This window comes from Giraffa tippelskirchi, chromosome 6, assembly GCF_054371585.1.
Source record: "Giraffa tippelskirchi isolate mGirTip1 chromosome 6, T2T-mGirTip1v1.2.pri, whole genome shotgun sequence".
Classification (NCBI taxonomy): domain Eukaryota; kingdom Metazoa; phylum Chordata; class Mammalia; order Artiodactyla; family Giraffidae; genus Giraffa; species Giraffa tippelskirchi.
Window position 1 is genome coordinate 777,691 of NC_137280.1, and position 16,450 is coordinate 794,140.

Consider the following 16,450-nt stretch of genomic DNA (forward strand, 5'->3'; position numbering starts at 1 on the left):
CTGCTCAAGTAAGAGGTGAAGACAAACTTGTGATGTGGACAGAAAAACACAACTGGGCACAGCGTTTCCACGGTGAGCTGGATGGACACTGCGACCCGTGTCTGCGGAATCGCGGCCCACACAGCCACGTGCTTACACCCGGCATAACCTGCACTCCCAGACTACACGACTACTCTTCCTTGGCAACTATGTGCCATTCTGATATTGTCAATGAAACAACTGTGGAAGAATTCTGTTTGAGGATCTACTCGGTGTGTGCAGATTCTACTTTTAGATGGCTTTTCATTGCGTATATTTGACATACGACACTGCAAAAATTTAAAATGCACAATATATTAATTTGATTTGTATTTATAATTTACATTTTATATATATATTTGTATATATATCATTTACATTGTATATAATATATATTTACATTTATATATTGTACTTCGGTTGATGTGGTAACATTTAGCACCTCTATCTCACCACATAACTACAGTACGATACTGCTGCCCACATTCCTTACACTGCACATTAGGGCTCTACGTCTTCCTACTCACTGTGAATCTCTACCCCCTAAGGGTCTGATATGAGCACTTGTATTAAGGAGAAACTATCTTTTATTAATACCTTGGTTTTTAAATGAAGAAACAAACAAATCCAACAGAAATCCAAAACCTAAAATCACATCATGATTACAATTATGTTTTTACCTTCTTTTGCTGGTGGGATGGTTGGAGGGAACGTCGGTGGTTGAGTAGGAGGCGATTCTGAAAAGGAGAGAACGGACATCAGTTAACCGTCTCCTCTGAGAAGAGAGGGAGGTCATGGAGTCCTTACCCTTCAGGGGAGTCGATGATTCTGACAGCTGTCTTCTTTGAGAACTTAGTGAATGTAGGGCCCACTCTAAATCAGCCAAAGTCTATGAAAACTGGTTCCAGCTATCTCCTCAACCTCAGACCAAAGGCTTGAAATGCCATTTTGCCACAGTTCAGTTTACCCAGCGGGAGTCAGTGCGATCAAACCGTCAACTTCAGAGTGGTTTTATTGCTGATTTAAGGCGGGAACCCTGACAACCTGTTTCAGATTAGTCTCTGGCTGCTTTCACACATGAAGTAACTCCATTCTTCCCAAGGATGGACCATCAATCCATGTTCAATAGCACTTTCTCCCTTTTCATCCTGCATTCTCAGGACATGGTCCCCAAGAGAGCCTGAGTCACCCTCGGCCACGGTCAGACCGTGCCTGGGAAACTTTCAGTTCTGAGAACCAAATGGCAGGACATTGGGAGGCTGCAGCGTGTCCTGATGAGTTTAACCTGGGTGAGGAGGAGTGAGAAATGTGTCAAACGCAGAAGTGCAGTTTGCTAAAGGCCATGAATATAGTCACGTAAGAGCTGTGACTTTCCTACCCGTGCACATGGCAAAGCATCAGGAAGTCATGGCATCATTAAGTGGATTAAACATCCTAATATTATTTTTTTGCATATTCTTTTTTTAAAATGCTTATTTGATACTAAAGAAAACTTGAGAATATTATTTTTCTTACCCCAGTATAATACAAGGGAAAACTCTCAACTAATCAGGGGGATGTTTAGCCTCTGGAGACAGTAAGCACCAAATAGCTGGAAGGATTTGAGCTCAGGCAGACTGTTTGCTGTGAATGTTGTAAAGGGAGTGCCTTCACTGGCAGGAAGGTTGGAGGAGATGAATTTTAAGATCTCTTCCAGTTCCAGGAACCAATAAACTAACATTATTTGAGTAAAGCAATTCAACATTTAAAGGGGCGAGGTAACTGTGTATTCCTGATACAGAAAGATGTTTGAGATTAGTTATACGAAATGAAGCGGAATACAACGGTATGATCCCATTTGTGAAACAAAAAATTCTATGTAACTGATTAATACAGGTTTATCTATATATATCTATACAGTAATATATCTGACACACACATAACTACATACAACAGGCAGAATTTCTTGAAGGAGATCAAGCTGGTATAAATGAGTTTGGGGGGGAGGAGAAAAAATGAGAAAAGGGGGCATTCTCTGGTGGCCTAGTGATTAGGATTCAACCCTTTCACTGAAGAGGCCCAGATTTGATCTCTGGTCAGGAACCATATCACGTGCCACACAGCATGGCCAAAATACAAAAGAAAAACAGGATGACAAAAGCAGGAAGGTGACAACACACTCTGTACCTTCTGTTGCATTATTATAGAGAAAATCACTTTCAACTTTTAAAGGCAATTTTTTGGCAACTAAAAATTTTCACAATTAAAAACATTTGAGACATTTTAGTATTGAAACTAGGATTGCAAAACGTTTTTGAAAGCACTATAAAATGTTTCTAAAGCCTAAAATCTGTGGAAGCAGCTGGTCGTCTTTATAATTGTGCATTTTCTTTAATGTGAAAAGCTGAGATATATTGCAAGTTCAGTCAATAAATTCAAGAACCAAATCAATGAGTGCCTGTGGCAGCCAGATCAGTCAGAACATCTGGCCCAAGAATCTCTCAGTAAGAAGAACCACAATGAACTGGCGACAGCGTTTATGTTCTCTACGGGCACACAGAGGGTCCTTGTCCTCAAGTCTGGGAGAAGCTGTCACAGAAGAGGGGACAGTCTTGATCTGCATTTGCTTCGGGAGGCTGAACTGGAGCCAGTGGGTAGAAGCTCTACGATGACAGATGTCCCCCACAGAAGGAACACATTTACATCAAACAGAGCTTTCCAAATGAATCCTGGACTGGTCGTTAACAGTGGTGAGGTTAAGGTTAAGGGAAGTTGAAGTAGACCAGGGGCCCCAAACTCAAATATTTTTAGAGGTCAGGCATGTAATGAATGGGAGCAAAGAACTCTGCCTAAACATTCAGGAATAGCAGCCTTCAGAGCGTGTACACTGGCCAAAGACGCGGCACTTACTAGGTTTCTACACGTTTAGCTGCGGGAGGATACGTGCGCCCTGGGTTGTTGTCAGAGCTTTCGAATTTTCGAGAATACTTTAAAACTTAAAAGAAAAAATGGCCCAGAGAAAACATGTCTGATGGTAGCTCTAACCTCATGGCCGTCAGCTTCTGACTTTCAGGAAGACAGCAAGAGGGACTTCCCTGATGGCCCAGAGTTAAGACCCCAGCTCCCACTGCAGGGGCACAAGGTCACCCCTTGGTGGGGAACTCAGGCCCTGCAGGCTGCACGGTGCAACCTAAAGATTTTTTATTTAAAGGGAAGATGTAAGAGTGATAACAAAAATACTTTCCAATAAAATAAAATGCAGGTGCAAAGTTCTCAGCAGGGTCTTCCCAGTGGATCTTTACCAAACCAAGCTAAGAGAGATGGTGTTTAACTTTATTGATAAGCAAACAGCAGCTCAGAGATGTTAAACTGCCCAAGGCAACAATGCTAAAAAGGACCCCAACCAAGCTTTTTAGACTCTAAATCTCAAGCCCTAACAGGCCCCTAATAATTTCAAAACTATAATCCTCTACCCAAAAAACAAATTCTAATGAGCAATAAAAAGCAAGAAACGACTGCTACATTCTCCAGCGTGGATAAACCTCAAAAACATACGCTACGTGAAAGATACCAGACACAAAAGACTACCTGTTACATACTTTCATTTACACGAAATGTCTAGAAAAGACAAATATATAAGAAAAGAAAGTAGACTGCCTGGAGCTGACTGTAGGAAAGAGGACTCACTGCGAATGAGCTTGAATGATCTCCAGGTTGATGGGAATGTCCTAACACTGAATTGCAGTGATGGCTGCACAACTCTTGAAATGTACCAAAAATCATTGAGTTGTACACTTAAAATGGGTGAATTTTATGGAATGCAAATTATACCTCAAAAATACCCATGTGTTGTACAATGTTGACTAGTTCAGTGTTATGAAATAAAGTCCTTGTGTTGGAAAGTAGATGATTCCATTAGCTACACGTTCGCCTTCTGTGTTTGAAGATTACATGTTGATGGTGAAAGACCTATACACGTGGGTGGTAGAACTTTCTAAATGTCAGGAACATGGTAGAGGGGCTATCACAAAAGCCCATCGTCCGCCACCTATTCGGACACCAGTCCTTGGGGATTTTAAGTTTAAGTTCAAGACACTGAGCTGGGGACACACAGATATCTCCCAGAATTCAGTACCATTTAAACCAGTTTAATGCTTATGGCCTCTAGGTCAGGAATCTTTGATTAACAGGATACGGAGCAGCTGACACCTTCCTCGCTCTTTAGAATATGTAGAAAGTGCTTGCTTCCCTTTTCTACTTTGCCTTTCCCTTCCCTGTCCGATTTCCTGCCCACCTGGAAAGAGCATCAGAGCCTCTTAGGGAGGCGAGGCCGGGTCGGCCAGTGGGCGCATCCTGGCTCCATCCCCACCCTCGAGGCTGGAGCGCAGCGCCGCTGGTTCCATGTCAGGACCCCGGCCTCCCCTTCATCTCACTGGCCACACACCACAGACGTCCCTAACGGAGGCATCACTGTAGGGGCCGTTGTTTCAAGTGCTTTGCCTTCCTACAGCCTCACAGTCCCCTGTGACAACAGGCGGAGGATGGGGAAACCCACACAGGCGACATCAGCGGGCCACAGGCAGCGAGCTCCGGGGCTGGGTACGCAGAGCGAGATCTGTCCACAGACATTCCAGGCCACAATGGTGAACGTTTCTCTAGATGGAATAAGGTTTCTGAACCAAGACCGTGTTCCCAAAACACGGTTTGTTCACGGACACAGAGATAAGAGAGAACACCTTTGACTCACGTGTTTTTCCTGTTATGCTCACAGCGGGTCCCTCCAGCTCCTGCAACTTGGTGTAAACACTGACTTTATACTCCGAATCAGGCTGAAGTCCATAGAAGCAGTGCCTGTTTGTCCCACCACCCAAAGTGGATTCTTGCTTTTGCGTATCTATAACCAAAACAAAACATATATCAACAAAACATACACGAATTTTTTTAAAAATGGCCACCAACGGATGATTTGCTTCTAAAATGCTTAGTATGTATGGCCTATTCAGATAACTCCTTTGTTTGAGTGATTGCATCTTTTTTTAAAGAATTAATATATCTAATGTTTTTCTTTAAAAATTGAAAATCGTATTTCAGATGTTCAGAAAAAAGTCTGACTAGTAAAAGGCTGTTGAGGTCTTAACAAACAGAGAATTGTTCCTGTTTATACTTACATGCACACATCTTCACTGATTTTTTGGACAGGTGTGGAGGTGAATATATTTATTTTTTAAAAATTAGAATTCCCAATATGATTGAGAGCTTATTTTGGTACCAGGCTCTGTGCATGCGGGCTAAGCATTCAGGCCGTGTCCGATGCTTTGCGACCCCACGGAGTGTAGCCCCCCAGGCCCCTCCGTCCATGGGATTCTCCAGGCAAGACCACTGGAGGGGGTTGCCATGCCCCCCTCTAATATATCATAAAATAAGCTAAACATGTGATTTTTCAAATGAAAGAGTTTGAGAACTGCTGAGTGCATTTGAAATTAGTAAGCACAATAGCTGGGCGATCAGATGAGGAGCCCTCATAGCTCAGCGCTCCGTCACCTTACTGGACATGGCTGCCTACCCTGGTGGCTTTAATTACTGAAGAAATTCAAATGGGTTTTCTTCATAAGCAGAGTACTTATTGTTTTTTTAACCACATGGAAAATTGGTTTAAAAAAAGAATTACTGCTGCCACTAAGAAAACTACCATGCAAACTTCCCTCTAGATTCATTTTCATCTGATCCATTAATATTTCACCCATCTTCTCAAACTTTATATAGCTTTATTTACAAGATTTAAAAAAACTGTGTTAAAAACTACTCTGATAAAACCATTATACTTATTATTAAGTGGTTAAGTATAAACAAAATACAGAAAATACTAAAAAACACCAGTTTTTTTTTAAGCATAAAATAACGAAAATGTTGAACAGTGATTTTGGTCTATTTTGAAAGCACAATACCTATTAAATTTCAGTCTCTATTTTACATACATATATGAGAAAAAATATATTTATTATAATACACAAGTCAGAACAAACCATGATACATATCATTTCAGTTCAGTTCAGTCAGTCAGTCATGTCCGACTCTTTGCAACCCCATGGACTGCAGCACGCCAGGCCTCCCTGTCCATCACCAACTCCTGGAGTTTTACCCAAACTCATATCCACTGAGTCAGTGATGCCATCCAACCATCTCATCCTCTGTTGTCCCCTTCTCCTCCTGCCTTCAATCTTTCCCAGCATCAGGGTCTGTTCAAATGAGTCAGCTCTTCGCATCAGGTGGCCACAGTATTGGAGTTTCTGCTTTAGCATCAGTCCTTCCAATGAATATTCAGGACTGATTTCCTTTAGGATTCACTGGTTGGATCTCCTGGTAGTCCAAGGGACTCTCAAGAGTCTTCTCCAATACCACAGTTCAAAAGCATCAATTCTTCAGTGCTCAGCTTTCTTTATAGTCCAACTCTCACATCCATACCTGACTACTGGAAAAACCATAGCTTTGATTAGATGGACCTTTGTTGGTAAAGTAATGTCTCTGCTTTTTAATATGCTGTCTAGGTTGGTCATAACTTTCTTCCAAGGAACAAGTGTCTTTTAATTTCATGGCTGCAGTAGCCATCTGCAGTGATTTTGGAGCCCAAGAAAATAGTCTGTCACTGTTTCCATTGCTTCTCCATCTATTAGCCATGAAGTGATGGGACTGGATGCCATGATCTCAATTTTCTGAATGTTGAGTGTAGTCTTTTCACCTTCATCAAGAGGCCCTTCAGTTCCTCTTCACTTTCTGCCATAAGGGTGATGTCATCGTGGTATCTGAGGTTTTTGATATTTCTTCTGGCAATCTTGGTTCCAGCTTGTGCTTCATCCAGCCCAGCATTTCAAATGATGTACTCTGCATATAAGTTAAATAAGCAGGGTAACAATATACAGCCTTGACGTACTCCTTTCCCAATTTGAAACCAGTTCTAACTGTTGCTTCTTGACCTTCATACAGGTTTCTCAGGAAGCAGGTAAGGTGGTCTGGTATTCCCATCTCTTGAAGAATTTTCCACAGTTTGTTGTGATCTACACAGTCAAAGGCTTTGGTGTAATCAATAAAGCAGAAGTAGATGTTTTTCTGGAACTCTCTTGCTTTTTCAATGATCCAACAGATGTTAGCAATTTGATCTCTGGTTCCTCTGCCTTTTCTAAATCCAGCTTGAACATCTGCAAGTTTACGGTTCATGTACTGTTGAAGTCTGGCTTGGAGAATTTTGATCATTACTTTGCTAGCGTGTGAGATGAATGCAATTGTGTGGTAGTTTGAGCATTCTTTGGCATTGCCCTTCTTTGGGACTGGAATGAAAACTGACCTTTTCCAGTCCTGTAGCCACTGCTGAGGTTTCCAAATATGCTGGCATATTGAGTGCAGCACTTTCACAGCATCGTCTTTCAGGACTTGAAATAGCTCAACTGGAATTCCATCACCTCCACTAGCTTTGTTTGTAGTGATGCTTTCTGAGGCCCCCTTGACTTCGCATTCCAGGATGTCTGGCTCTAGGTGAGTGATCACACCATTGTGGTTATCTGGGCCATGAAGATCTTTTTTGTACAGTTCTTCTGTGTCTTCTTGCCACCTCTTCTTAATATCTTCTGCTTCTGTTAGGTCCATACCATTTCTGTCCTTTATTGAGCCCATCTTTGCATGAAATGTTCCCTTGGTATCTCCAATTTTCTTGAAGAGATCTCTAGTCTTTCCCATTCTATTGTTTTCCTCTATTTCTTTGCAATTACTCAAGAAGGCTTTATCTATGGACAAATCCTGATTTTTAAAAAACGTAATTAAAGTAAGGCCATCTGTTGAATGGAATCTGAAATTTAGTTTTATAATTGTCAATATTATAGAGCTTCAAATGTGGGCTTTATAATATAATGTTTAGTAATATATTTCTTTGAAATGATATAGATCTACCTCAATGTTTTCTTCATTAGATATTATACAAAATGATGAAATTGAAACTATTTAAAGTGTTTGCAAGGTTTTAAATTGCTGTGAAAAGGAACTTAAGAGTAAGAAAATATTAGTAAACCCTGCCTTCTACTTGGCTGATGTCCAAGCTCAGCCTTGGGTTCCTGGGCTCAGAACCCTGTAACAGCAGCTTTATTTTGACCCTCACCACTGTGGAGCCTCCTGCAAGCTTCTGTGAGCCACCTGTAATACAAACATTCCCCAAATCCTATGCATGAATCATCTTTACCTATCCTCACAAAAACCTGTGCGACTCTCCAGGAATTAATTCTGGAAATGCACTTTTCTGTCATTTCCTCTATTTCTCATGAATACCTATGCACTTTATAGACCCTTGGCAACCGAGTACAAACAGGTTTCACTGTTGCATAACAAAACAAAACCTACAAATCATTGGAAAACTGGAACAAGCACTGTAAAATTAATAGGAAACAGTCAGAGGTTGCTCCCAAGGCTAACGAAGAGGGGTTGCATGAATGGGGGTATATCCACGTTGCTTTTGGCATGTATGAGTCATGGCTTTGCCTTAAGGAAAAGCATTTAAACTGATCAAATGATGACTAATTTCCTTGACCCCTTGTGCCAAAAGCCAGAAGTTAAATGTGTTTCTTGGAACAAGGGGGAAATTCTGTCTCTGAGCATTCATTCTCATGAAGTCATGCTAAATACATTCTTTGGGTGACCGTCATGCCACCAGCTTGACACCCAAATGTCTCAGGAGTGGTTACTGAGATCTACAAGCAAAGAAGGTCCAAGATCCCGTAAACTCAGTTGGAATTTAATGATATACACTTTCCACTCTCCGGGTCTTTCAAATCCTGTGACCCCCAAACATAGTATCAGTGCTTCAAAAAGTTGAATCTTGGCAATAGGCTTCGTTTCGTGTGACCTTTTGTTTTGGGATCTGGTCCCTAATAAGGCAGGCTCTCCACTTTGCTGCAATTCTCTACTCTGGTTAATAGATGACACAGAAAACTAGACATTTCAGTACCTAAAGATAGAAGACAAGGTGACCACCTTTGAAACTTAAAAAAAAAATCAGGCTAAAAAGAAATTAACCAAGTTACTGGGATTAGGGAGGGAATGCAGTGTGAGGTGCATACATCCAACCTCAGGTGCCGCATGGATTCAAAAACAGCTGGACAGAGACGCAGTTCTCTGCAGCGTCTGTAGAACTAACAGAGGCTCTCACGGGGCTCCGAGGTACTCAAAACCAACCCAAAGCCTCTGAAGCTCTGGTCTGTCCTACAATTAACCACCAAAAGCCTACAATTTAATTTGGAAAGTCAATGCCTGACTCAAAAACAGATTGGATTTCACTCTCTCTTGAGAGGACGTGATCCTTCTGGTAATCTTTCTTTTTTTTTTTTCTTCTTGGCTATGAGAAAACTGTCATAATATTTACACGAGTGGAGGACAGCTGTTGTTTTTGCCTGTCTTACTTCTAATCTTTCTTTCGTTGAACCCGTCCCTCCCCACGTGGTCTTCTGACTTGGGAAGGACTGAGTAAGAATACCCACCTCTCCTCAGACACAAGCTGGGGAGGAGCCAGTCTCACTCTCTGTATTCCACGCCCGTGAACTCAGCGACAGATTCCGGGGGATGTGACCCCAAACCAGGCCAACAGGACTGAAGTTCCTGGACTTTTGTGGGAATTACTGAGAAAGAGGAGCTTTCTTCTAACTGAGACTATGAAGCTGAAGCTAGGAGGATGTACTCTGGACTTGACCGGGGCCAGCTCTCAGTCTGGCTGAGAAGGTGGAGGGGAGAGAGCGCGGATGGGGGCGGCCTTCACCTCAGCAACAGCGTCTGAACCCCGCGGCTTCGACGCGTCTGAGGCAGATGCTGGGGGACTTCTCAGTGCGCTAGCCAAGAGGTGCCCTTGCTACTTGAGTCCCTTTTATTTGTGTTTTTTACCATTTACAAACAAAGCAAGCACACCTGAGATACAGCCTTGCTGCTTTAGTCACAAACTCCTTGGAGATTTATAGGTATGACCACAGGTAAAGTCCTCAGAAGAAGTCCTTTGGGAGAAACGGAAGCCCAGAGAACAACACTGACCAGCCGTCGCGGGTAGAGCAGAAGCAAACATACTGACTTCATCTCAGAGTAAAAGTGCACGAGATCGGGCACGGGGGATTTCAAACACACACAGTGAATGAGAGAGAGGACCACCCGTCAAACAGTGGGAGTTTGGCAATGCGTACACGCGTGCCAAGTCGCTTCTGTCCTGTCTGACTCTGTGCGACCCTGTGGACTGCAGCCCGCCAGGCTCCTGCGTCCATGGGACTCTCCAGGCCAGGATCCTGGAGCGGGTTGCCATGCCCTCCTCCAGGGGATCTTCCTGCCCAGGGACTGAACCTGCATCTCTTTCATCTCCCGCATGGGCAGGCGGGCTCTTCACTACTAGCGCCGCCTGGGAAGCCCAGGAGTTTGGCAGAGGCATTCAGAAATAAGCCAGCTTGGGGTAAGGCTCTTCTCTATCATGCGGAGAAACTAGGTCCCGTTTCTCTCTAATTTCTCCTCTGGCTGAAGCAGAAGGACTGACATTTCTGCAGAGGCAGCACGTGTAGCCAGCGGGAGGTGTTACAGAGGTGAAAGAGTGGAGCCCAGGGACTCGGGCACCCGTGGAAGGAGGGACATCTGATCACATGTCCCTCGACAGCAATCAAGAATGAGATCACATCGCTCTGCGAGACAAAGCAAGTTAACCTAATTCTTCCCCACTGCAAAGTGGAAAGACGTCAAAGGATGAATTAGAAGGTGGGGGTTAACATATACACAGTAATATACATACAATAGATGATCAACAAGGACCTACCGTATAGCGCTCAACACTCTGTAATACCCTACGTGGGAAAAGAATACAAAGAATAGATACATGCATATGTATAACTGAATCAGGTGGCCATACACCCAACACAAACATGACGTTATAAATCAAACTGTATTCCAGTATACAATAAAAATTAAATTAAAAAAAAAACCAAAGTGGAAAGACTATTCCCTGACCTAAATTGTGTAAGTTAAAATATTTAAACATATTCCCCACATTAACTCCCCACCCCTGGCCATCAGTTAGAATCTGTTGCTGTCTAGTCGGTTAATAATATGCAGCTGGACACCTGAGTGAGTAAGATGTAGGCTAACTGGGCTCATAAATTGTTCCGCTATAACTGCTGATGAAGAATAAACTGAACAACACTTTTGTTCATTCTTGCTGAGTTGAGACTGTTGAGGCTCAGTTGGAGAGGTTTTTGGCAGCCTGAAAATAATCCTGGCAAAATACAAATTAATTTAACTGGAAGGTAAGAAGGAAGCTGGGACTCGTATTTCTTGTAAAACACTTGGCTTCATCGAGAGCTTGTGTGTGTGTGTGTGTGTGTGTGTGTGTGTGTGTGTGTGTGTGTGTGTGTGTGTGTGTGTGTGTGTGTGTGTGTGTGTGTGTGTGTGTGTGTGTGTGTGTGCACGTGCACACGCGCGCGCTCAGGCGCTCAGTTGTGTCTGACTCTTTGCATCTACATGGACTGTAGCCCGCCAGGCTCCTCTGTCCATAGGATTCTCCAGGCAAGAATACTGGAATGGGCTTGCATTTCCTCCTCCAAGGGATCTTTCCAACCCGGGGATCGAGCCCACATCTCCCGCATCTCCAGCATTCGCAGGAGGATTCTTTAAACGGAGTCACCTGGGAGGTCCACCAAGAGCTTACTGAGGTTTTCAATGACCAGATCAATGTTATCAGACACATCAGTCACACTGTCTGATAAGAATCCCAATGCTATTTGTAAAAGCATTTAATAATAATAAAAAAAACACTGATGGATTCCACTAATCCCTTGATAAAGACAGTTTTGATATCTTTATGTCAATCTGTATAAATATGATCTTCAATGAAAGCTAATGAATATCTACAGGAGCCTCTGTCCCATTCTGTCAACTTCTTAAATGGTATCATAGATAAAAATATTCTGGGGTAATATGGACATGTGATTTTTAAAGTTACTATTTTGCTAAGGCTTAACAAGTACCACCAAATGTGATAAATGTCAACTGTGCTATATTAAAGTATCTCTCAGCTAGTCTTAAAAGGATATATAAAACATAACTCCTCAAGATTTTATAGGTGTTGTCAAACAGTTGCATGTCTTTCATCTAATTCTGCTTCAGTTCAGTTGCTCAGTCATGTCTGACTCTTTGCGAACTCATGGACTGCAGCACCCCAGGCCTCCCTGTCCATCACCAACTCCCAGAATTTACCCAAACTCATGTCCACTGAGTCAGTGATGCCATCCAACCATCTTATCCTCTGTCATCCCCTTCTCCTCCTGCCTTCAATCTTTCCCAGCATCAGGGTCTTTTCCAAGGAATCAGTTCTTCACATCAGGTGGACAAAGTATTGGAGTTTCAGCTTCAGCATCAGTCCTTCCAATGAATAATCAGGATTGATTTCTTTTAGAATTGACTGGATGGGTCTCCTTGAAGTCCAAGGACTCTCAAAAGTCTTTTCCAACACCACAGTTCAAAACCATTAATTCTTCGGTGCTCGGCTTTCTTTATAGTCAGACTCTGACATCCATACAGGACTACTGGAAAAACCATAGCCTTGACTAGACGGACCTTTGTTGGCAAAGTAACATCTCTGCTTTTTAATATGCTGTCTAGGTTGGTCATAACTTTCCTTCCAAGGAGTAAGCGTCTTTTAATTTCATGACTGCAGTCACCATCTGCAGTGATTTTGGAGCCCAGAAAAATAAAGTCTTTCACTGTTTCCACTGTTTCCCCATTTATTTGCCATGAAGTGATGGGACCGGATGCTATGATCTTAGTTTTCTGAATGTTGAATTTTAAGACAACTTTTTCACTCTCCTCTTTCACTTTCATCAGAGGCTCTTTAGTTCTTCTCTTTCTGCCATAAAGGTGGTGTCATCTGCATATCTGAGGTAATTGATATTTCTCCTGGCAATCTTGATTCCAGCTTGTGTGTCCTTCAGCCCAGCGTTTCTCATGATGTACTCTGCATAGAAGTTAAATAAGCAGGGTGACAATATACAGCCTTGACGAACTCCTTTCCCTATTTGGAACCAATCTGTTGTTCCATGTCCCATACTGACTGTTGCTTCTTGACCTGCATACAGATTCCTCAAGAGGCAGGTCAAGAGGTCTGGTATTCCCATCTCTTGAAAAATTTTCCACAATTTGTTGTGATCCACACAGTCAAAGGCTTTGGCATAGTCAATAAAGCAGAAGTACATGTTTTTCTGGAATTCTCTTGCTTTTCCTATGATCCAACGGATGTTGGCAATTTGATCGCTGGTTCCACTGCCTTTTCTAAATCCAGTTTGAACATCTGGAAGTTCATGGTTCAGGTACTGCTGAACCCTTGCTTGGAGAATTACTTGGCTAGTGTGTGAGATGAATGCAATTGTGCAGTAGTCTGAACATTCTTTGGCATTACCTTTCTTTGGAACTAGAATGAAAACTGACCTTTTCCAGTCTTGTGGCTACTGCTGAGGTTTCAAAATTCGCTGGCATATTGAGTGTGGCACTTTCACAGCATCATCTTGCAGGACTTGAAATAGCTCAACTGGAATTCCATCACCTCCACCAGTTTTGTTTGTAGTGATGCTTCCTAAGGCTCACTTGACTTCACGTTCCAGGATGTCTGGCTCTAGGTGAGTGATCACACCACTGTGGTTATCTGGGCCATGAAGATCTTTTTTGTACAGTTCTGTGTATTCTTGCCACTTCTTCTTAATATCTTCTGCTTCTGTTAGGTCCATAACATTTCTGTCCTTTATTCTGCCCATCTTTGCATGAAATGTTCCTTTGGTATCTCTAATTTTCTTGAAGAGGTCTCTAGTCTTTCCCATTCTATTGTTTTCCTCTATTTCTTTGCCTTGATCACTGAGGAAGGCTTTCTTACCTCTCCTTGCTATTTTTTGGAACTCTGCATTCAAATGGGTATATCTTTCCTTTTCTCCTTTGCCTTTTGCTTCTCTTCTTTTCACAGCTATTTGTAAGGCCTCCTCAGACAGCCATTTTGTCCTTTTGCATTTCTTTTTCTTGGGGATGGTCTTGATCCCTGCCTTCTATACAATGTCAGGAACCTCTGTCCACAGTTCTTCAGGCACTCTATCAGATCAAACCCTTGAATCTATTTGTCACTTCCACTGTATAATCGTAAGGGATTTGATTTAGGTCATACCTGAATGGTCTAGTGGTTTTCCCTACTTTCTTCAATTTAAGTCTGAATTTGGCAATAAGGAGTTCATGATCTGAACCCCAGTCAGGTCCCAGTCTTGTTTTTGCTGACTGTATAGAGCTTCTCCATCTTTGGCTGCAAAGAATATAATCAATCTGATTTTGGTGTTGGCCATATGGTAGATAGCATATTTAAAAGCAGAGACATTACTTTGCCAACAAAAGTACGTCTAGTCAAGGCTATGGTTTTTCCAGTGGTCATGTATGGATGTGAGAGTTGGACGGTGAAGAAAGCTGAGTGCCGAAGAATTGATGCTTTTGAACTGTGGTGTTGGAGAAGACTCGAAAGTCCTTTGGACTGCAAGGAGATCCAATCAATTCATCCTAAAGGAGATCAGTCCTGGGTGTTAGTTGGAAGGAGTGATGTTGAAGCTGAAACTCCAATACTTTGGCCACCTCATGCGAAGAGTTGACTCATTGGAAAAGACCCTGATGCTGGGTAGGACTGGGGGCGGGAGGAGAAGGGGACGACAGAGGATGAGATGGTTGGATGGCATCACTGACTCAGTGGACATGGGTTTGGGTGGACTCCGGGAGTTGGTGATGGACAGGGAGGCCTGGCGTGCTGCAATTCATGGGGTCGCAAAGAGTCGGACACGACTGAGTGACTGAACTGAACTGATATGGTGATGTCCATGTGTAGAGTCTTCTCTTGTGTTGTTGGAAGAGGGTGTTTGCTATGACCAGGGTGTTCTCTTGGCAAAATTCTATTAGCCTTTTCCCTGCTTCATTCTGTACTCCAATGCCAAATTTGCCTGTTACTCTAGGTATCTCTTGACTTCCTACTTTTGCATCCCAGTCACCTAATAATGAAGAGGACATCTTTTTTGGGTGTTAGTTCTAGAAGGTCTTGTAGGTCTTCATAGAACCGTTCAACTTCAGCTTCTTCAGTGTTACTGGTCAGGGCATAGACTTGGATTACTGTGATAATGAATGGTTTGCCTTGGAAACGAACAGAAATCATTCTGTCATTTTTGAGATTGCATCCAAGTACTGCATTTCATGTAAATTCCAGGAGTTGGTGATGGACAGGGAGGCCTGGTGTGCTGCAGTCCATGAGGTTGCAAAGAGTCAGACACAACTGAGCGACTGAACTGAACTGCATTTCAGACTCTTTTGTTGACTATGATGGCTACTCCATTTCTTCCAAGGGATTCTTGCCCACAATAGTAGATGTAATGGCCATCTGAGTTAAATTCACCCATTCCAGTCCATTTTAGCTCACTGATTCCTAAAATGTCAATGGGCACTCTTGCCATTCCTGTTTGACCACTTCCAGTTTGCCTTGATTCATGGACCTTACATTCCAGGTTAAGCATCCCATAAAACCACCACAAAATCCAAGTGATTTGTCTTGACTTTTCCTTATTCAATGTTTATTGCAGATTAAAGCCACTCCCATATGCTTAGCTGATGTCTGGTGAAAGGGACCCTTACAGGATCACAAGCTGGGAATCAAGGAATTGGTGGCTTATTAGCACGCCCGCGGAGACAGAGCCTTGGTCAGTGTTGGCAGAAGTCTCTTCTTGTGTTTCTAATATCCTATCTCGTATTTTCAGCTCCTTTCCAGCTCTCTACTAAACTCTCAGTACTTTACTAAACTCTGCTTTCCATTTCCTGGATTAGATTAAAAGTGAGATTTCTGCATTTTAAATGTAGTCATAGCCAGGGACGTATGCTACTAACTACACACAAGTCCCATCCAGACCTGAAAAATTAGCCCTTTCTACTTTTTTAAGTGAGGAAACCATTATCATTTATCCAGAAATAATAATAACCATGAGGACTTCCTGGTGGTCCAGTGGATAAGAACCCACCTGCCGGTGCAGGGGACTCGGGTTTGATCCCTGGTCTGGGAAGATTCCTTGTGCCGCGGGGCTTCTAAGCCCATGAGCCACAACTACCGAGCTCACGCTGTACCTCCTGAAGCCAGAGTATCGAGTCTGTGCATCACAAGAGAAGCCACCGCATGAGGCCCCCGCGCCGCAACTAGAGAGTGGCCTCCACCTGCAGCAGCCAGAGAAAAGCCTGCCAGCAGCAATGAATTAATTAATTATTCTAAAATTAAATGACCTTATCAGCAAATTTGAAAGGTTAAAAAATGCCATCTGGAATTCTGTAATGTCGGCTCTGTCCCTGCCCCCCAAACAACAAGACGATCTTTTCTACTGACAATACAAATCTGATCAAAGTAATT

General features: G+C 42.8%; 1 protein-coding gene across 8 annotated transcripts in view; it reads right to left on the reverse strand.

Annotated features, from left to right (window-relative positions):
• The window catches only part of COL14A1 (collagen type XIV alpha 1 chain), a 216,434-nt gene that overhangs the window by 99,385 nt on the left and 100,599 nt on the right, over positions 1-16,450 (reverse strand). For all 8 annotated transcript variants that reach the window (XM_081504793.1, XM_081504789.1, XM_081504791.1 and 5 more), the window contains exons 24-25: positions 4,745-4,891; positions 699-755 (exon numbers count right to left, since the gene is read on the reverse strand). In XM_081504793.1, coding sequence (XP_081360919.1) covers positions 699-755; positions 4,745-4,891 — 204 coding nt within the window. The remainder of the gene's footprint in view (positions 1-698; positions 756-4,744; positions 4,892-16,450) is intronic.